Source organism: Apostichopus japonicus, chromosome 15, assembly GCF_037975245.1.
Source record: "Apostichopus japonicus isolate 1M-3 chromosome 15, ASM3797524v1, whole genome shotgun sequence".
Taxonomy (NCBI): domain Eukaryota; kingdom Metazoa; phylum Echinodermata; class Holothuroidea; order Aspidochirotida; family Stichopodidae; genus Apostichopus; species Apostichopus japonicus.
The window spans coordinates 13,195,001-13,218,193 of record NC_092575.1 but is presented as its reverse complement, the minus strand read 5'-3'; the positions used below and the strand labels follow the sequence as shown (position 1 = coordinate 13,218,193).

Genomic DNA, 23,193 nt, shown 5'->3' with positions numbered 1-23,193 from the left:
ATGATGATCGTGTATCGTCTGCAAAACGTGTCCAGAACCCTTCTACTCTTGTATTATCTGCAAGAGGTGCGTGGCCTATAATTCTAAAGTACCATGATCATCGTCCCAGTCACATTCTATCTGTGCATAGTGCGGGTCCTCCTCGCGGAACGGCACCTGCACGGCCACGTTCCGCTGCTGCCGCCCTCCCTGCCTGGGCGGATTCGGCAGGGATTGCCACATGGGATCGTAGACCACACTGATTTGATCCTGGGGCTCGTAGTAGATGCTGTTATGATCCCAGGCCCGTTCGATGGTGTTCCCATTGCAGACGGCGTAGGGTCCGTTGTAGACGACCCTGCTGGTGTTGGTGCTTCTCAAGTGGTTGCGGCGCATCAGCCAGATTAGGACCAGGGACAGAGAAATTATCAGGGTACAGAGCATTCCGATAATTAATAGTAACAAGAAATTGTTTAGTCTTGGAGGCGAAGCAGAGGCCTCGCTCTCTGGAGACAAGGCTTCTGCATCAACATTATTCCTGTTTGGATCTTGGGGAACTTTGGATGGTCCTTCCTTAACGATAGAACTATTTTGTGACGTTACAAGTAGAGATATAGAATTGCTTACCCCATAACCGTATCTGTTGGTAGCGTTGCAAGATATTTCGCTTCCGTTCAATTCCTTCGATGCTGTGAAACTGATCACCCGCTCATTTTGCGCGAATACAACGTCGTCCCGTTCCGACAGAACGTCTGGAATACCCCACCGGTATTCGTACGGGTCTGGGTTGGCATGAGCGTCGCAGGTCAGTTGGACCCTATCGCCATCGCGATACAAGTTCACGCTCGTTACCAGACTCACCCGCGGTTTGTAAAGTACAGACAGCGGCCCCACCGTGCAACTCTTTTCGTATTTGGCAATCGCTGGTGTTGTCATCTTACACTGAAAAATGTCACCATTGTGGGTAGAAGCCACCTGGAAAGTTTGAGTAGCGGTTCTAAAGCCTTGTGAATCCGTCAAGGTGTTCTCCATTTTGTTACTGCCTTGGTACCATTGCAGGGCTACGGGCGGATTAGCTCTCTCCGACATGCAAGTGATGGTCACCTCCTCCCCTTCCACATAGTCGCCCTTCTCCAGGGGACTGCACCGAGGGTACTCTGAGCTGGGGGTGCTCTCGACTTCTAGTCGTATCGGATCAGAAGTCAACAGTTCTTCACCGTCCCTTTCGACGTCCGAAACGGAGCACCCGTACATGTGGTCGTCTGAGGGCTCCACATTGTTTATGTGCAGGTTGTACTGTCCGATGGTCGGATCGGCCGACACTGTTATTCTGCCAGAGTCTTGAGATAAAACTTTAGTATTATTGGATATGAGAAGTCCTGATCGATACCATAGCACCACATGTCTCTCTGGCTGGAAATCGTTCACAATACAAGGGAGTGTGATGTCTGCACCAGCCAGAACAGTCCTTTGCACCGGTTCAGTACTGAACTCTAGTTCTCCGTTTGAATAGCAGACAACGCACATAAGCAATATCACGATGCAACTGAACATGTCAACTGCCATTTTGCCTAATTCCTCAATGATCCACTGCATAAAATTGATTGATTTATTTTGTCTATATTCCTTCCAGATTTATAAAAATATATAAATATATTTATATAAATATTATTTTTGCTGGCTTCCAAGTGAAAACAAAGATTCCATATCTCGTAGAAATCGCTCTGTTATGTAAGGATTCCGACCGAAAACAAAATGCAACCCGTACGAACGCAACTCACCAAGCCAACAAGCTTGAATCAAGGACAATAGTCAGACTGCTGAAAACATTTTAGTTTTGTTGTTCTTCACTGCGAGTAAGTGAGCTAGCTATAGCTCGCAAGCTCAAATAATCCAACCTGCTTTTCTAATTATAATGCAACGAATTTCCAATTACCAATGCAAGGGTTAATCTCCAGCTTTAATCAAGTCCATTCCAAGATAACGCAAGCAAGCAGATAGAACATTAAGCTAGTACATAGAACTGTGTACAACTAAAGGGATAACACATCCATGCTTGCAGCCCAGAAATAAGTGCAGCAATCTGCATTTATTTCAATCCTTATCTGATATGAAAATCCCAAAATTGCAAGAGATGCTGGTTTGTTACTCACAAGACGAAACGCTGGCAACCCATCGTAGCGTTGCAAATCTTGCTGTTTTCTGCTGGCTGGTAAGCTGTGCCTTACGCTGTTGGCGTTACACCGAAAAAAACAAGACTCGCCGAATTGCAGGGTATGGGGTGCCAAATAATTCACTTCTGACTTAATTTAACATCAGTCAACAGCAGGACTGGGTTTGGGGACTGTTTTTTTTATTTCAATATATTCAGAGACAATAAATCAAACCACGTGTAAAGTAATTGTAAAACAGAGTTAGTGGAAGCTGATTGGATGCTCGGCTGCGCCACTGATGTTTTGTGCGGTAAAGCGTAAAAGTCTGTCACATTGTTAAGTCAGTCGGTCCGTGATGAGTAAAGAGTTTGGATGAATAGGGAATACCACAAATAAAATTATAAAAAAAGCAAAAAAACACACCCGAATCGATTACTCATAACAAAAGGTGTCAAAAACAGAACTCCAGAGACCGCTGTTTAGCTCTTTGTTAGGTAAGAGTGTGAACAAAGGGAGGGCGGAGGGGGTTACACAGTCCCTCTATGATGGATGGTCCCCCCTCAATCTATTCATAACCGATCATCTATTATTGTGAAGTTCAAAGGAAGGACTGTATTGGTAAAACCAGTCAACAGTTGTCGTAGGGAATGATTCATTGACTGTTTGACTAGCAGTGACTTAATCCTGTCTCAGAGTATTGTGCTGTCTTGTGTTTGTTTTTTGGGTTTGTTAGGGATTCATTTAATTCCCTTATCCCTCATCCTCCTCAACCCCCCCCCCCCCCAACACTACCACCTTTCTAACTAATTAGGCTTGTGGAAGAAAAGAAAAATTAAAATTGTGAAATTTTGTGGAGAAAATAGTACATTCAAAAGTATCTTCTTCCTCTTTGTAAACTTTTTTTTTGGTCAATTTATGTCCTTCATTAAATACTTTGTGAGAAATGAATTAATTGAGTGATTGATATCATTTGTCATAATCTCGAGATTGACAGCCAGGTACGTTTCCTCCAAAGAATTCTGTCAAAAAAGCAATTGGGATGAACAGAATTCCATTTTAAAAATTTGAAGTTGGCGATTTGGCTCTGAACAGAATTTTGCATTAAGTGTATGCAGTTGCTGTGCCCATAATGTAAGCCACATTGCCAGCTAGAAAAAAATTCTCCTTTGAATCTATTTAATCTGTTTGAGAGAACCCTTTGAGACATTTAACTTAACTTAAGAGGAAAGGTGTCTTCCATAGGACATGAACTATGTCTGCCAAATGCATATATATATATATATACCCTCAAAGTTTCTTTCATGATTTGAATGATCCAGCTGTAACCCCCCTCTCACCCCCCCCCCCTCCCACATCCCTGTGAAATATATTGCCATAGATTCAGTGCTTGAGAAAATTTCAGTGTTAATACCTATGTGTATTTGAATTTATGTTAGGTATACCTAACAGTTGCTACAGTGTGTCCTCGTGATACTAAACTAGGAAAGCGGCAAAATTCCCTAAACAATCTGGATGATATATGTATATTAGATCCTCCTGCAAGCAGGAACTCGCGAAGAAGCCTAATTGGCTTATCAAAGCCGCAAGCTGACCGAAGTCAGTCTCTCACATTCATACTTAACGTCCATGATTATGAAAATTGTTAATTGTCAACAACTCTGTAACTGGACGACATACATTAATCTGGGAGTGACTCGAACCGGGGACCTTATGATTGAAAGGCACCGGTGTTAACCACTGAGCTAACACTCCGCAATATATCCGTGTAGTAATGCCATCCTCTCTTGACAAAGATATGGCACTAGTGTACCAGGGATATATATCACAACCATTATCCAAAGACTTAATATATAGCTTTCCTGTACCTGAGCATCTAACTTGTTCACATGTTAGGGGGGGGGGGAGGGTGGGTCCTCAATAACATGGAGCAGCAAGAGGGGTTTCCATTCATTATGGAAATGATATGCAAAATTTCAAACAATAACAATTATAGAAATGAATAAATGACATCAATTGTATTGATCAGTACTTTTTTTATAATTAATGAGGCAATATGTCGTCCTCCTCACATTGTGCATGAAAAATAAATTTACATTACTCATACTTTTTTTTTTTTTGGCTGTACAAAAAGAAAATGTTAAAGAAGAAAAAGGGATTTACAAAAACAATGAAATTGATTGTCATAGGTTATCATTCAGAAACTTGACCGAGCTAGTTTGGATTGTAAAAGAATCCCTTCTCCCCACCGCTCCATCCCTCCTCCCCTACCCTCCCCTTCACCTTCATCTACCACATTACCAAGTTTTTTTCATGAAAGTGGAATGTTATGCTTCTGATTCTGATCATAACCAAATTGATTGTTTTTGGTTTTTTAATTGAAATACAGTATTGCCTATTTTTACAAATATTAAATATTCATTACGTTACTAATAAATATTCATTATTCAAGATTGAATTTATATTTCATATTCCGATTCATTTCTTGCACATGGTTTGCATATTGCACATCAAACAAACAAACAAACAAAAAACACCTTAACAAACAAAAGGAAAATAAAAGAATGAATATGACATGTTGAAAATTAACGTACCAGCAATTAATAAACCATGTGTTTCATCCTAAAATGGAAGGAACTTCTCCTTTCTTTCCTCTCTAATTAGTTTAAGTTTCCCAATCAAAATATTCAGTAGTTGGAAGTATTCCGCACACCTAAAGAAGAACCTTTGAGTTACCCCTATGTAATAAATGTCTTATGAATGTAGGGCATCTGATTGAGGCATCTTTTCGTATATATTCTCCTTCCAACTAGTCCCCTCCATTCAATAAAGGTGGTATATATATATATATATATATATATATATATATATATATACACATATATATATATATTATATATATATACACATATATATATATATATACACATATAAATACATATATATATATATATACATATATATATATATATACATATAAATACATATATATATATATATATATATACATATATATATACACACTTTGTCATAACTTTAAACTACAAGTAAAGAAAATTGGCAGTGAGTGAAAATTTAATACAAAATGACCTATTAGATTAAACTCTTCATAAAAATGAAAAAAAAATCTGTAATAATTTGCAACAGAAAACCTTCCTTTTTTGCACATATTAATTAGTAAATTTAAAATTACAATGTACAAAATAATTACTGCACAAATGAAACTGGTGTGAATGATGATAATTTTGGACTATTTGCATTTACTACAAAGCAATATTATTTCACAGGTCAAAAAACAATGAATTTAAATTACAGTAAACTTAGAAAATCTTAATTTTGGTGAACATATATTTCAACTACATAACTATTAGATCATAGTATGTTCCAAAGTTTCAAATGCATTTTTGCAATTCACCTTTTTTTTTTCTCTCTGAAAAATGAGAACAAAATATATCCTTTCTCTAGTGAAATTATAATAACTCTCAACTTTAAGGTTCTAATCATTACTGACCCTGAAAGTAACCTCTTAATTTTAACATCCTGATATTACAAAAAATTTGTTAATATGCATTTTCTTAGGGAATCTGACCTCTCAAATTGGAGATGGGATGACTCAGGGATAGCATATATGTTCCAGCAGATATGACCATTATTTTGACTCTCTAGCATATTTTAGGGCAACACTGATATACAAACCCGTCTGCAGGGGTAAATTCACTCTGCAAGCAAGCGTGTGAGTTATATAGTACATATTACATATGCATGTAGCTTAGTATGTCACACTTCATTTATTTTGAAATAAAATTGCAAAAAAACTTTTATACCGTTAACAAATACCCCGGCAAATCTCAATAGCCCCTTTTTACAGCCCCTCCCAGTTGGCCAGCTGTAAAGGGATGTAACATCTTAACAAGCACAATCAAATGTGACACCAGCAGAAAATAATGAAGGACATTTATTCTATGTGATTTCACCCCTAGCTTAACAAAAAAACATCACATCTACCATCAAGTAGTGGGGGTCACATATTTAAACAGCTACAAACATGATAATAGAGAGTGGAACAAAGGACAGAAGTTATGTCTTTGTATAACAACAAAATCATTCAATTGTGAATTGTTACTCAAACTGAAAAGACCATTGTTTATATATGTGAGTCATCCTTTATTAGTTCCCCTTTCATTTAATTCCTTGAACGTAACTGAAAGTTGGGCTAGCATTGTTTATCTAATATTATTGTATAGATCAATATTACTAAAATCTCATCACAGGGGATATTCGTTAAGCTCGACAAAGTCATTGCATCATTTACCCAAATTTTGAAAGAGCACCAAGTTTGAACTGAGTTCCTAGTTGCTACCTTGCTTGTTGTTTCATATCATACTGTGCGGTAAAATTCTGGGTGATGAAGGGTATTAAATTAATTACGATGGAACTCATTAATCAGCAAATTAATACTAACTCTAGTGAATGTAGTGAATGTTAACTTAATGCAATAAAAGGCTCATGAGGCTATATTTAGTGTTATCAAAATGTAATCAGTTTTGGGGGGTCATATATTTAGGTTGGGTGAAATTTGGTGACTAATGAAGAAGATAGTTTTTGTAAAAAAATCAACATATTTTGTCATGAGGTAAAACCATAAATGTATGGTTTTTAACAATTTCTGGCATTTAATTATGAAACCCTTAGGATCCAACCCTTCATCAAGTAATGGAGGATCTAAGATATTCAAATTGTGACATTAATTATTGTCCATTCGCCATAAGCAGCATTAACAAATTTATATGTTGAGTGGTTGTTTATATCATATGCAAATTGTTTCAAAGAAATAATGAGAACTTAAAAAGTGAATTAATCAAGTATCCGTATCATTTATTTAAGTAACATGTACAATTAATCCTTATCTAGGTCAAACTGAATTTTCTCCGAACAGTATTGCTTTGGCCTGATTTGTATGGAGCTTTTTGGGATACATGAACTCAATGTACTCAATCCTGTTGCTGCCACTTATATAAACGACTCCATTTGCCTATACATATTCATGATTTGTAATTAATGCGAAACTCGGCATGATTCAGTCACATTCAATTGTCATGTGAACGCTTCAGATAAGGTGACACATGGCAGCGAGCCATTGGCTAGTTGAATCCTTGTCTTCTTTTGGAAGTTTACAACAAGAAAAAACGACTTTTACCTAATCCAAAAATTTGCTCCGATCTCGATATTTACATATCTGGTATTGTCATTTTGACCTATTAATTACATTAGAGAATATCACATTTAATTTCTTGTCGCATGAAAATACTCCCAAGAGCGGATTACTACAAATGTCTGCAAGTCTTTTCTTTTGAAATTTTTGTCCAATCCAACAGCAACAGTAATTTGGTTACATTTACCTGCAAATCTATTTTTGGGCTGGCGAAACATGCAGCCACATTTCAACAAGGTAGAAAATTAATAAGTCTATAATAAGTTGTTAAACAAAAATGAGAATTGGATCAACAAAAGAATATTTTATTTCTTGATTGATCAAATTAATTTATATGCATGTACACATGCCTGTATGTATGTGTGTACACATGCATACATACATACATATGCTGAGCACATGCAGTATAAAGAGGATTCCACCGGAGTTAAAAGCACATCTTTAAAATTCCTGGCAGTGTTTTCCTTTTTGCAAATTGGATTAGTCATACTAATATCATCCATCATTTGGAGTTCTACATAAGATATAAAACCCTCATAGTTTGCCAGAATAGATAATAGAAGTTTGAATCCAACTAGGATTGGATTTTGATGGCAATCTCATAGAATATCAGTAATTTTCTGGCATAATAATAATCTCTGGTTTTTGACATTTTTTCTTTTAAATATAAGCTGTACTAGCTGCAACACACAACTACAATACACAAATATCTTTTCTATTTTAATATTCAAAATATCTTTTACATTTTGTATATATGTTGTACAATAGCCCTCTTCATAAACATGTATGTTACTAGAGTTCCTGTATGTTACTAGAGTAACATGTATGTTACTAGAGTTCCTGTATGTTACTAGAGTAACATGTATGTTACTAGAGTTCCTGTATGTTACTAGAGTAACATGTATGTTACTAGAGTTCCTGTATGTTACTAGAGTAACATGTATGTTACTAGAGTTCCTGTATGTTACTAGAGTAACATGTATGTTACTAGAGTTCCTGTATGTTACTAGAGTAACATGTATGTTACTAGAGTTCCTGTATGTTACTAGAGTAACATGTATGTTACTAGAGTTCCTGTATGTTACTAGAGTAACATGTATGTTACTAGAGTTCCTGTATGTTACTAGAGTAACATGTATGTTACTAGAGTTCCTGTATGTTACTAGAGTAACATGTATGTTACTAGAGTTCCTGTATGTTACTAGAGTAACATGTATGTTACTAGAGTTTGCGAGTTCCTAAGCAGATAATTTTTTTTTTTTTTTAGGTAATATTTGAACGGCTGTGATGGAGCATTTTGGTTTCAATATTTATAAATATTTACCCGGTTCTCTCCTATCTCCTATACATCTGCACATAGAACCCAACAAGTTTTTTTTTTGTTACCAATTATTGTAAAGCTAGGTAGACCAGAATGCATATTTGTTTAGGCACAGGTGAGAGAGAGGAGTGAGTAAATATTCAAAACAATAAAAACAAAGTAATGTTCAAGTTGGTTCTTTGACTCTTGCAAATTCACAACAGAGTTGTCAAGACTTTCGATGTCAATCATATTCAAACCAAGCTTAATCCTTAAACTTCACAAAAGTGATGTGTGAAAAAAAAAGTTGTCTTTTTCCTTCTCAGCTTTGCTGCTGCAAAATTTGCTTCAAAATTTGATATTTGAAAGTGATTCGCAATTTGGATCAAACAGTGAGACAAAATCGTCAGATAAAGTTACTTCAACTTGGGTTGTGAAACTCCTTAATTCTCATAAATTTATCTTTGAAACAATTTTTATGAAACAGTCTTTTGTTTTTAATCCAGCTAACCGCTTCATTTTGGTTTATTAGGAAAAGAAAAAATGTCTTTACAGTGAAACCTGCTATAACTTGGGAGATATTCAAACTACTTTATTAAATATGATATTCTATCAACCATGGCATTGCTTTTTATGTTTACGTCGTTAGGATTCTATAATAGGAGAGATAAGCTACGCAAACAAATAGCTGATGTCAATGTGCTCATTAAGGGCATAGTATGTAGAGCAGAACCTATTGCATCTTGTTTTTTTTTCATTTTTCCCCCATCTTGTAAAAGTTTAAAACAGACTGTAACCATAGCAACAGACCATATAAAACATGTAAAATGCACAATGTAGAATATATTTGATGGCGCTGTATTCTGCCGGTCGAGGAGCACCAGTACGTGAGTCGCAATATAACACAAACAGTCTGCAAATGATGGCCTAAATTAACTGTAATTATGCAAAAAATGTCACATTCTTTCCCGGACATTTTTATGCAAACATCTGACTTTGGTCTTAAAAATTGGTTAAAGTTTGGGAATAAGATTTTAGAAATTGGTAATATGTGTATCAGAACCAAATGTCATTTTCAAGATGATTTAGTGATATGATTCAGAGAATAGGGTAGGTTTTGATCTTGTGATTTCTTGATGCAATTTGCATAGGATATTATATATTCCATGAAAAGTTTCTTTAATCAAACAGCTTTCCACTAAATTTTTTATTTAAATCTGATGTAGTCTCTTATAGAAATATTTTACTGTGAATTGTCATTTTGTCAGTGGAAAAAATCAATACTATATTCCTTTTTCTTGATTTGTGTTGATTTAGTGTTGTCTTTCTGAATGTTATGCAGCGCCCTCACATTTTGATGTATAGCTTTTAGGTGCATTAGATATGTCTAATATAAGTGTATATGTGAACATATAATATATATATGTATATACGTTCTCTATACCATATATGTAGTTTGTTAAAGAATATTAATGTAGCAATCACATCTTTTATGCTAATTGTTTGTAGTTCTAGTATACTATTTTCATACACTTTTTTCTAAAATCATTACTGTATAAAATGGTGGTAAGATTATTTTCTTCATTTTCCTCGTATCGATTGCAAAATAGTCATTTTACTTTTTAAAGACAATATTGATAATTTGGTAAATTTATATTAGATCAACCATAAAACAAAACTTGGCAGCTTAATAGAACTGCCAAGAAATGGTTTTTCCCTTTATAGAAATGACTGTTTCAAAGTGATTCCTCTATTTTGCCTCTCCACCCACAGCAAAATGTGAAGAAAACTGCAGCAATGGGAAAAAGATTACACAATAGAGACAGACAGTCTGATGCACTGACTAACAAAAAATACTTTGACCATTTTATACTTTTAATCATTTTATATGAAAGAAAAAATGTGATTTAATGTTTAGGCATATGAGCTATTTGCATATTATGCCCAATTATTTCACAAAGTTACAACCTTCCCCTGCCCCACCCCCCAGTACCGGTCACAATTTTATTACATCACGCCATAAGATATCCCAGCATTCATTGCTGCCATTGTCGTAATATCAACAGCGATACCAGCCCACTATTTAGAGAAATGTTAATCGCGTTCCGAGAAATTTGGCTTGCCAGACTAATTTTTCAGTTCTAATAAACGAATACAAGTTGCAGGTAGTATATAAAAGCAGTGTGTGTTTTGGGACTACAAGGGCTGTGCTTGCACAGTATATCGAATACGTAATTAATTAATTAGTTTGAATTGAATTGTTTTAAGTCTCAGGTGCAATCAAGAGTGAGGACAATGTCTTTTGAGATTAATTGGGCAAATAATTTATACTTAATCCAGAAGAAGAAAAGAAAAATTAATTGGTGAAATTAATTACTTATAAGGCCAAAAGTGGTGTGAGATTGTACTAACTGCAGGGGTAGGGACAGGGAGTTAATCATTAAGATCAAACGACTTGTTTAATACTAAAATATATTATTGTAAATAATCACCAATTTTATTCCATTTTCATATTTAATTCTGCCATTTAATCATGTCCATTCAAATTCTTAAACCCTTTTTTTCCTTAATTATTACTATTATTGCGCCATTTTGTCCTTTATTATGGGTAAACAATATCACACTTTTTGTTTTAAATATGGGTAAAATATTTGGACAAACGCAGACCAGCTGTTTTTGATGAAAAGGTCATTAAGTGATCTCCATCTTGTTACATATCATCCACAATTTACAAAACCTTGAAGCGTTTAAATATGTACATGAAAAGTTATACATTATTCACAAATTAGAACCCTCGTAAAAGAATGGATATATTCCTTCTTCTGTTTATTAACTGGCTTGATGCGTAATGAACACAGCAGATAAATGAACTGAACAACAGTAGGAATACTGGTCACGTAAACTGTACCTTTTCTCTTCTTATATTTTACTCTCATTTTATCGGGGATTTTTTTTCCCCGTAATATTTTTTATGGACGATTATATTTAGTAGCAGTGACATTAAAAATAATGTTTCTTTAACTTGAGTTGTATCCATATTTTGTAATTATTGTACTTATGAAGTGGTACACTGATGAAATGCTATTCCCAAATTAAGGTAAAGTGACTCAACAACTTTCACTAAAATAGCAAACTTATTGCAAAGAGAGCTTGAAATTAACAAAGCTATGATTCCTGTCAACAACATCTTCCCTAATAGATATAAAACCATCTTAAAATCACACTGGTGCATCAATTAACCCGAACAAAGTACTTTCATAAACTGTGACAGTTCATGCAAGTTACTTTGTAAATTGTATAACAACAAACCTTCAAAAAACAAAGGATTTTCCTTTTGTTTTCTTCTCGGAAAGAAGAAGAAGAACCCAATTCTCTTTCAGCACCACCAATGTAGCTTAAAAAATACCTCGGTTTGAAAACATTTTGAATGACATCCAAACACCATTTTCTCCATGATCTGAAGCTAGGTGCATAAAATAATCTTCTATACATTAAAACATTGTGTTAGGATAGTATTTCATTTTTTTTAGTCATGGCATTCAGTGAATGATGCCCAAATACTCTGAATGTAGGCCTATATATAGTTTTTAAAATATTTTCCCTTTAGCTACCTTTTCATATCTGAAGCGTGTAAACACCATCGTCCCAGTCCTGCTCGATCTCTGCGTAAGGCGGATCCTCCACGAAAGGCACCTGCACAGCCACGTTGCGACGCCACTGGGGTTGCTTGGGTGACCTCAGCCACGTCGGGGCTTCCCCTACACTTAGTTGGTCCCTCGGCTCAAAATACACGCTGTTCTGATCCCAAGCTCGATCGATGTTTGCGCCGTTGCAGATACTAGAGGGCGTCCCGTAGATGATACTGTGGTTCCCATTGGACTGATAGCTACGACATGTGTAAAATATAAGCACTAGAAGTAGGACAATGAGCATAAGGCTGAGAATTCCGATGATAAGAAGTAACAGCCGGCTGCTCAACCCTGGAGCTGGTGCAACAACAGACCCAGGAACTTCAGGCCCCAGCGGTTTCGAGGGGTCCTTTTCCGCGGGATCGAATTTGTCGCCTTTTCTATCTGTTATACTGTCCTCTGTCGTGGTGTGCCCTTTTGGCTGTATGTAGAGTCTGACCTTGTTGCTACTGCCAGACCCTTGGATGTTTGTAGCGACGCATGATATCTGCGTCCCGTTTAGTCTAGCGGAGGCCGTAAGCAGGATGGTCTTGCTATTCTTTAGATATTCGATCTCGTCGCCCTGGAAGGGAATACTGCTAGTCCACCTGTAGCCAAACGGCTCCGGCTTGGCTTCGGCTTGACAATTCAGCTGAATTTGCTGTCCATCTTCAACATCTCCCTCTGGCAGGAGAAGGCCCACTCGAGGCTTGTAAACAACGTTCAATGGACCCAGACTGCAACTTCTCTCTAAAGACTCTATGGCACTTGTGGTCATTTTACATTGGTAAATCGAACGATCGTCCGTATGTTTCGTCTTGATGACGTACCTCAAAGATCGAAACCCTGGGTCGGAATCGTCTAATTTGGCACCCTCAATGACCGTACCGCCTTGATACCATTGTAATAGTACCGGCGGATTCGATCTCCGCGACGTGCAAGATATGGTTATGTTGCTACCTTCTTCGTATTCAGGTTTGTCCAGAGGGGTGCATTGTGGGTAGCGTTGGTCTGGAATGGTGTGCACCTCCAGTCGTACCCCGCCAGAGGACAGGATTTGAGTATTATCGGTACTGTTATATACTGAGCAGATATAAGTCAAATCATCCGACTGTTGTACGTTAGAGATCTGCAAGTTATACTGTCCTACAGACGGGTCTGCAATAACGGATATCCTCCGAGAATCTGGGTTCGACGGAGGTATCAAAACAGCTGCGTTTCTGGTTATTGCCGACATCCCTCGAAGCCACTGGACCACATGATGTCTCTCCAAGTCACGAACAACGCAATAAAATGTAACATCGCCTTCGGCTAATGCAGATCTCTGCTCAGGCATTTGACTAAAACTGGGTGTCGATACGACTACACACACAAAAGCCTGCAAAAACAGGAATATTTCAAGTGCGGCCATTTTCTTTTTTCGGAGTTGCTTTTTTGCCTATAGAGCCTGTATACGATATAAATCCATTGTGTTCCAAACAAATGATGAAAAGAAAGAGGAGAAATGGCTATTGAATAAGAACAAACTCTCTCATAAAACGTTTCTCTTTTTGGCCGGTTCCAAATCAAAACGGTAGGAAGCAATTCCTTAAATCCAAATTCTGAAACAATCGCTCTAGATCCTACATGCCAGAAAAGATCAAAATGTTAACTGAACGGTTTGTATCTCACTCCTCCGGTATCATTACAAGCACAGCGCTCGTTTATACACAATACGCATTTGCATTTAGTAGCGTTTTTGTGGTCATACCATCCACTTGTTCTCCTTTATCATAAAAATCAGGAGGAATCTCTACGGCAACCCCCACTTTCATCTGATTCAGCGCGGTAAGCTAAGGTTGTGTATATCAGCTGTGTGTATCAATTACAAGGTGTGGGTAGGACATCCCGTGCTTCCACAGAGATAAAATATGAAATTGACAAAACAACAGGTTTATTAACATGCATACTGCATGCTGAATGCTCTCAAAGTGGTATGCAAACACAGACAACTGTGTGTACTCTTCACAAAGTGTATATAATTATTAGTATATATTACTTTTTACGCAAATGCTGGGTGGTACTGCATGAAAGCAAAGAGCTTTTTTTTACTTTTCAAACCTGCCCTTTTCTCACAGTCTTATTTGCAATTCCACTGTTAATGCATATTTGACTTACTTTTTCGATGCTGTAATATACATGCATACAGTAAAAAAATTAAGTCAGATATCACTCCCCAAAAATGGTAATAATTCTGGGTGGTTTTATTATGTCCTCTAAAATTCCTTTCAAGAATGTTTTGATTGAATGCTATATATCCCAAATGGATTCAAATAATATGACTTTATAAAAATTTAAAAAAAAAGCACTGCCCTGAAAGTAAAATAAAGATTCCAAAGAATAAAAATCCAAGTTGATTATTATCAGCTTGATCCAGCTGGGGCTGTTGTTATAGAAGCAATGAAGTCGATAGCACTAGGTTCACATTTAATTTACACTCCCAGAGTAAAATCAATTGTTTTTTTGGTTCCCTGTTCCGAGGCCTCTTGCAGAGAAGATGTCTCTTAATCTCACATGAAAGCTAAAGCCAGCTAAGATGCATTCACATCATATCACCGCATGCCTCTCAAATTAGTGTTGGATGATAATAAAGTAAGGACATGCTCGTGAAGAGACCGAGTAAAGAATCAAATATACGAGACAATCGACAGCGTTCGTTCTACTTTATATCAAGTAACGCGCGGTGGTCTCAGCTTCACAGCTCAGCTGTTAATGAAAGTAATTTTGTTTTTTTCCGAACTAAGTATGCCAATTATGCAATGTTTTTGATACAAGTGTTATATCGCATTTTAGAACATGGCAAGTACGCTCACACACCGCTGTTTTCCAACGAGCACTCTTCCTTAATGTCGGTCGCTAGCTTGCTCTCTCTGTCTTTCCTCGATACTCGTATTTCTAACAAGTTTAAGAGTTTATTCTTGGTTTTTTGAAAGAGGGTAAAAATTATTTTCAGAAATCCAATTGAAGTGATAGCTTTGCGTAATGAAATTTACTTTTTATTTATTCCGCTTGATTATCCGTAAAGAAGTATGAAATCCTGTTTAGGACCAGGACGCTAACTGGGAAGTGAGAAACAAAAAGGATCCTTTACTGAAACAACACCGACGAATAAATGAAAAAGATCTAGTCAGAATTATCAATCCAATTGACGTCCGTCCGTATCGGAGCTTTTTTTCAGACGAAGTTAAGAGTGTTCTTTCATCAGTCCCATTTGGTTTCACTAAAAACTATCCTGAGAAAAAAAAAATTGATTGAACCCTCTATCCATCTGCTTGCATTATACACAATGTGATGAAAAAACAAGCAGCACCAGTTATGAATATTCAATAGGTCTTATCATTTCACACCACAGCCTAACACAGAAGATAGTCCGTAACCAGTAATTGTCTGTTTATTGGCAAAGTGTGGCTGGCACACGTCTATGGCTGGTGGTCCTGCCTACTTAAAAGTAAATCAGCCAATCAGGACACAGCTGACTTGTATAAGCTGAGTCTGTGTATGCTAGTGAATAGGTATAGCATTACTTGATTGAATCAGGCAGGGAATAATACAGCATGGCTCTGTTGTGTGGTGTCCCAGTGGGAGTAAGTAAGGGGGAAAATTTTGTCCTTTCATGGCAAAGGGAAGGATGTGGAATGTTGCTTGAATTTTTTTTAGTTAATAGTATGTACCCTGCTGAGACATTTATCTGGTAGAAAATTGCTCAACACAAGTTCTGTTATTGTTAGATAAGGACCATTACAGATATCTTTCTCTGTTCACTTTCTTTGTCGCTCAATTGTATTTTTTTATATATTTTTAATTATTATATCAAAAGCATCCTGCATTTAAGGAGGCCTCACAGAGGAATGAGAATTGAATTGTCCAAACAGAGGGAGAAAGAGAGAGGGGGGGGGGTGGGGTTAAAGGAATGGTTTATCTCAATCATACATAAATACCTTTGTGAGTTTATGGACTTCTAATTAGATGGTGAGCTCTCTCTTTGTTCACCTTATTGTTGAGTGATTTGATTTCTTCCACAAAATCTTTATGGATTGAGCTTTCTTATGTATATTCTGCTAAAATTAATAACCATATATACTTTACTAGCAGGAGCAGGATGTGATAGAAATTTGTTTGCAGTTAGCTGTTTATGGGTGTCTACAGAAGAAGAAAAACTTAGGTGGAGGAGGGTATGATAGGGGGAGGAAAGGGGAGGGGAGGAGGGTCAGACTTTGTGTTATTACAAAGTGCCTCCACCCCTATACCTTCAAATGTATGTGTATAAGGCATGCTTTTAGTTCATTATTATCTGTCGTGATTTGCCAGGGTTAGATCACATTGAAATTTGATGATCAATTTTACGTATAATAATTCATAGCATAAAGATGGTGGGAGCAAATGAGATTTCCAAGTTTTGTCAGCTGCATCTGTGGAATGAGGAGGGTATGATATACAACAAATGAAAAAAAAAATTAGGTGAGGGAGGGAGCTGGATTGGGGGGTGGTGACATCATGCTAGTGTCCTTACTTGGTTCAATTAGATGCCTTTAAAAGAGAAGCATATACCCAACCATCATAGAAGATTTATTTGCGATGCAAAACTACCTCCAAACAGCTTCCATTTGGGGACAGTTTTATTGTTCCATGAACAAACAAATCGGCTGAAGAATTGAAATCTAAATATAACACCTGGCTTTGAGAAAGATATGCTTGAAATTTCAATGGTTTTGTATATTTCTTAGTTTTTAATGTTTATTTTATGTAATAAGTGTATGTGTGCATGGGAGGGGGAGAGGCATTGTAATCGGCAGTAATTGGCGGAATATATATATATGTATACATATTCATATACATATACCTATACATATATATATATATATTTAATATATATATTTTTAAATGGATACAATGTGGAGACTGATCAAAATTATATATATATTATATATGATATCACCCATTGTACAAATGGCAGTGCAAGACCTTAACAAACCTATTAACCCTGATATTTTCCAAACTGGGCAAGGTTTCCCTTATCAAAACTGATTCCTATCAAAGAAGCTAAAATATGGTGGTTGGGTAAATTGCTGCTCCCTTAAAATAATGATAAGACTATACAAAGGCACAAAATCTGCTAAGGTCTGATAAACTTAGGTAACAAACCTCCAAAACCTTCAGCCATACTTCTCACCATTTCTTTCACAATATAGTGTATAGTGTATATATATATATTTGCAAGTATTCATAATTTTTTCATCAATCTTTGTGTCCACAAAGAATGTACAAAACAATGAATTTAAATTGACAAATCAACAGCATAGGCCTATATGTATGGGAGGAGTCAAACAACATCATCATCATCATCAATTTGTTAAGCCTCAAAGGAGCATTCCAGAGATTGGGCATATATTCAAGGTTAACCTTTCTATATTTGAATGGGGGAAAAACATATTTAAAAAAAAAAAAAAAAAATCAAAATCTATAGCTAGAGAAAACAATTACAAGCACTCACTTTTTTCTTTTCTCAAGATTGGACTATATATATAGCATGTTATCAAGACAAGACCTCTGCCTAAAGTTGACATCCTTTAAAGGCATTTGAATACTTGCCCCAAACCGCATGCGGCCAGCTGAAAAAGTTAACTTTCCGTTGCTTGCAAGTGAAGTTTTTTTTCGTGTCGCTACAAAATGCAGACAGTAATGAAACGTGACACCTTGTTATCTTTAGCTGGACCTGAAATGTCCATTGCTGTATCGTTTGTACACTGTACTGTGGGTATTGACCGCAGCTGTATGTACTGACTGTACACTAGTGTCTAATTACCGGCGGTAGCAAGCTGTGTGTGTGTATTTTCTGGGATCGATGGTGGTGTCTAACACTTCTGTTACACCTCATTCGAAACTAGGTCAGATTACCGTCATTAGTGTTTCTTTTTGCGCAAGTCTTCACACCCTTTAATGGTCTGTGTGCCTTGGTAGACTTACGAATCCAGCCACTTCAACTGAATAGTCTGACATTTAAATCTATAGGGTCAATTCTCAAAAAAATTAATACTTTTTTGTAGAAATACAACCGGGGTTGCTATAGTGATGTATAATTTGGTTATGGTTTGCAACATATCAAAATTAATTTTATGCCCAAAAGTCGACCTTTAGCATATATAGTCACTTTAAAGGTGATAAATTGGTTTAGTGCATGCCTTTAGATGCACATGATCATTTAGGAATCCTGTTAGGGAGAAACCTGTGTTTTCAATGGGGAATTGAAAGTTTACATAATGATGATCAGTTTTGACTCAAGTTTGCACAGCTGCACCTGTTGTGTGTAATAATACCTTCCTTCCTGTCTGTTTACTCATCAATACGTGATATCAGATAATTGTATTATCTTCGTTAAGTTTCATTTTTGAATACTGGTTTAAATTTACAAACCTCTCTTCAGATTAAAGCTGTAACTAGTTAATGTTGTTGCTTTCAAGATGAATGCTAGAATGCATGTTATACACATTGATGACCAGGGTTCCAGATTGGGCCAGGGATAATCATGTAACCTGACCTCATTTTTGTTTTAACTGTTCAGGTTTCCTTAAGTATATTGTGAAAAGGAGAGTACAATCTTTCCTATCCCATATTTTCCCCTAGGCTTCCTAATTTACCCCAGCTGGGTCCTGGGGCTTGTAGACCCTGCACCTTCCCCCTCCTGTCAATTAAAGTTCACTTGGCAAACTATATGTTTTTGCACTTTATTTTTGTCTGGCCCACCAAACTTCACAAAAGTGGATGGAACTGTGAATACATTATACATAATTAGCTGTTGTTATGTTGCATACTGTCATGAATATTCACACTGTCAGACATCCCAACTGAAAACTATTAATGTATTATTCATTTAGATATCTAAATGCTTAAGTTTTGTTTATATATGTATAAAGGATGAATTGCTAATTATATTGCCATATTCTACCAATCGTTGCCATGCCTTGCCGTTTAAATGATACAGTTAATCTGATCTGTTATGTGTTTATGAAAGCTGACGTATCTATGAGCCAGTGGGGTTTGTACTACCTGGAACCGTGCCAGTGTATAATCACTGAAGCCCCAAACAGAACATAGAGCAGTATTCATTGTTACATAGTCTTCCATTCATGGGCGGCGATCATGGGGGGGGGGGGATGGGGGGACATGTCCTCCCCAATATTTTAGGTGGGGGGGATATAGTATCTAATATCGCCCCAATATTTGGTGGCATAGTCTTTTTGTGTGGCTATAAATAGAAAATAATGCGTGAGATTATTTATCCAAATCATATTTGGCGGTGGCTAAAACTTCATCCAGCACATGCTGCATGAGGTAAATGACTCTTCGTGGTCGTTTCTGTGACTTGTGACCGTATAGCATGTTGTCATACGTGATTATTATCATAATGTCTGTACATCTCGTGTATGAGTGTAAGTACGTACAATCATATGATCCACATCGATATGGGTTCAATGGGTTTCCATTTGGCCTGTTTCCTACAAGATTTCTAACCGCAGGCGCGTAGCCAGGGGGTGAAGGGGGAGGCAGCACCCCCCTTGAGCATATTTTTTGTATTTGTTTATGAAATCGAAGTTTTATAGTAGCCGTTATAAGAGGTTTTGATATTTGTACACTAATAAATTAACTGTGTCTGAATTTTCGAAAATTCCCTGACCAACATTCTTCATCATACTTCCCTCTACTCGTGCAATTTTGACAGGTCTGTTAGGGGTTGAAGGTTTTTTTATTCTATATTCGTTGTCCATAGATGATATTTTGTGCAACATTATGGGCATGTTTTGAAGTGAATTTATTATTCAAATTCTGAACAAATAATGGGCTTAAAACCTTGAAAAAGTGGGGCTGACGGGTATTGTGGGCCCTTACGTAGTATTACCTACAAATGCAATGATCCACATGAGATGCGATGAGGTCGAACATGATGTGTGACTGGTGACAATCTTGAAAAAGGTTATGGATGAAAAAAAAAACTCAGGCAAAAGTGTACATCTGGTTGGTCATTTTCAAGCCCAAGAAGTGCCATTTCTGGTGATCTGGGGGGCTATCAAAACCAGAAATTTTCTTGTACGCTGCGCGCCAACTGATGGTGGCGCTCGGCTTAGATAGTAATATACAAAATATCAAGAAGCGTGTGAACAATTTTGGGGATGAAAGTTGCTACGCGTTTGCACCCAAGCAAATGTCCCCCCCCCCTCCCAATATTTGAAACAAATCGCCGCCCCTGCTTTCATTACAACCGCACATACCGACAACTGTGTAAATTAATATTGCGTATTGGTCAAGTCAGCATATGACATAATCATAAGCTGCAATTGCTTAAACTGTTTTTGTGTTTTTCTTTGTCTTCCTTAAATTGCTGCATTCATTAGATGAGTTTTTGCAAAATCTGATCTCTTAAATGTAAGCTAATTGGCTCTTAATTTTAATATAATAAACCATAAATGATGAAATTGGTTTCAGTGTTAAACATTGTACCTTGCACATTTGAAGTAAACATTCTAAGGGATAAATATATGTAGTTGATATTCAGTTATTAAGGGCATGGTTCTTAAGGGCATGGTTATTAAGGGCATGGTTGTAAGTTATTAAAAGCAAAACATTTATGGATGAAATGGATTGACGGAAATGTGACAAAGAAGTTAACACCACCTGTCGCCATGGGTAGCTGACAGGTGTAAACTGAATCTTTTGTTTGTTTATCATCTTTAAAAATTATAATTAATAGCAACCTCTGATGAACTTTGATCCCTCTTCCCCCTCCCCCTCTCCCCCCTCACGTATGTCTCACTATTAGTTCGACCTGAAAAGGAAACAAAGAACTAACAAATATTCCCATGAAGTTTAAAATCTGATTTTGGCGGGAAAATCCCAAATACAGTCCATTCAACTTTCTTTGTTCTTTTTCCCCCATTTTCTTTTTCTTCCTGTTCTTTTAGGAGAACCTGTTTTTTTTTTTCTAATTGCTATCTCTCTCTCTCTTAAAAGTTGATAGTTTGTATATTGGTGATAGTTTACATTAGCACACAGACTAGCAATTAATATGTACTGGAAGAAAGCAGCTGGGTAATGTAATAAATCAAAAGTTTGAGTTTCTATCAAGGGGGTGGGGTCATAAAATTTGTACTATAGGTCAAGTGTCATTTTACCCTGTGGCAAATTTGTGTTGCAATTTTCTCTGTCAATAATTAAAGTTATCTATATATATATTTGTATGGTTCCTTGTTATTCTTATCTCTTATTGTGACTTTTGTCTTGGCTGCCCCTTTGTTTTTTGGCTTCTAGGTGCTTTCCAAGGAGGAGTAAATATGAATTTTCCTCTTAGGTGTTTGCCATGCTAAATGGTACTTGAAATTTAAAACTGTCTGGGAGCGGGGGGGGGGGTGGGGAGTGGGGGCAAAAGAATAAAATATTCTGGGTCACCCATCACATTTGTAATGTATTTTTTGTCATTCCATTGAAGCAACCTGTTTTGGAACGTTCTGTGATATGTAAGGAACTCTTGAATATTGACATAGGTGTGTTCATGTTCAGTAGATGACATACTATAGAATTTTTTTGGCTGCACCTCATACTTCAAGAAAATAGGCAGGAAAAAAAAGAAGAAAATATTTGCATTCATAATATTTGTTTTTGCTTTCTATCAATAGTTCCTTGGTAAACTGGTTATTGTCTGTATTGCTCCTTAAAGGCAAATTTTAGTGATGGGGATTCAAAGGGTTGTTCCTTTAAAGTTTCATTAATCTAACAATCAAAATGTAAATTCATCACTTCAAAAAGTGTCTGCCAAATTAAAGAATTATTTTCATCTTTTTTTCTCATTTTCATCTTGACGAGGACATATTCAAGGACATCAGGACTCACATTATTATTGACCTTGACACACTTGTAATATGCCGTGAAAATTATAAGTGCTCTGGTAGGTGTATTGTATTATATCAGTTAAATGTAGTGTGCAATTATTAGAACAGCTGTCCAAACTTATAAATGTGACAACCGAAATGTCGATGCAGATTTGGGTGATAGGAAAGCATCACAACAGACTAACCATAGGCCTGTACACTCTGTTGTCCTACATTTGGGCGATAGAAAGCCTCACAACAGACTAACTGTAGGCCTGCATATTCTGTTGACCTACATTTAGGTGATAGGACGCATCACAACAGACTCACTATAGGCCCATATATTCTGTTGTCGTAATAGGAAGCATCATTACAGACTAACTGTAGGCCTGCATATTCTGTTGTCGTACTTTTAGGTGACAGGACACATCACAACAGACTAGCTGTAGGCCCATACACTCTGCATGCTGTCATACATTAATCGCACCTCTAGCAGTAACAATATTATTAGATATTCAGTAACGGTATATCTTCTCGTTACAAGACTATCAGAGCTTCTATGTGTTATTACTTGTGATATCCTCTGTGAGTCTGCCAGAGATGTCACACTGGGCATATAGCTATAAGCCATCATGGTATAGTTGTAACAGGGAGTTGTTTTGGTAACAACTCCCTGGTTATAATAAACTACTTGTAGTAAGAGAGGGAAACGTTGTCTTTGTCAGAATAACTACTTATCTTTGGATCAAATGATTAATCCTTATATGGTCATTCTCCTGCCCCACTCTCTGAATTCTTTGACCATATTCTTTGTTTTTATACCAAAATTGTTGATAAATTTAATGTACCCTTTGCTGAATATGCCATACTTTATTATTCTTTGTAGTCCAAAGGGTACAAATAATATCATCAAATAAAGTAGAAATGTCCCCAACTTTCTGTACGTATATAGTATATATACCACATCAGAGTTATAGCTGCCCCACAA

General features: G+C 36.6%; 3 protein-coding genes across 4 annotated transcripts in view; 1 reads left to right on the top strand and 2 right to left on the bottom strand.

The window, feature by feature from the left end:
* Positions 1–23,193, top strand: part of LOC139980778 (transmembrane and coiled-coil domain-containing protein 6-like) — a 112,815-nt gene that overhangs the window by 60,299 nt on the left and 29,323 nt on the right. The window lies entirely within an intron of this gene.
* Positions 12–2,484, bottom strand: LOC139981245 (cell adhesion molecule 4-like). Its single transcript, XM_071993473.1, has one exon. The coding sequence runs from the start codon at positions 1,573–1,575 to the stop codon at positions 76–78; it is 1,500 nt and encodes a 499-aa protein (XP_071849574.1). The 5' UTR covers positions 1,576–2,484; the 3' UTR covers positions 12–75.
* LOC139980899 (kin of IRRE-like protein 1) lies at positions 7,148–15,725 on the bottom strand. Its single transcript, XM_071992907.1, has one exon. The coding sequence runs from the start codon at positions 13,718–13,720 to the stop codon at positions 12,257–12,259; it is 1,464 nt and encodes a 487-aa protein (XP_071849008.1). The 5' UTR covers positions 13,721–15,725; the 3' UTR covers positions 7,148–12,256.

Coding starts and splice junctions, on each gene's coding strand:
- LOC139980899 (XM_071992907.1), bottom strand. CDS start 13,720: ATGGCCGCACTTGAAATATTCCTGTTTTTGCAGGCTTTTGTGTGTGTA.
- LOC139981245 (XM_071993473.1), bottom strand. CDS start 1,575: ATGCAGTGGATCATTGAGGAATTAGGCAAAATGGCAGTTGACATGTTC.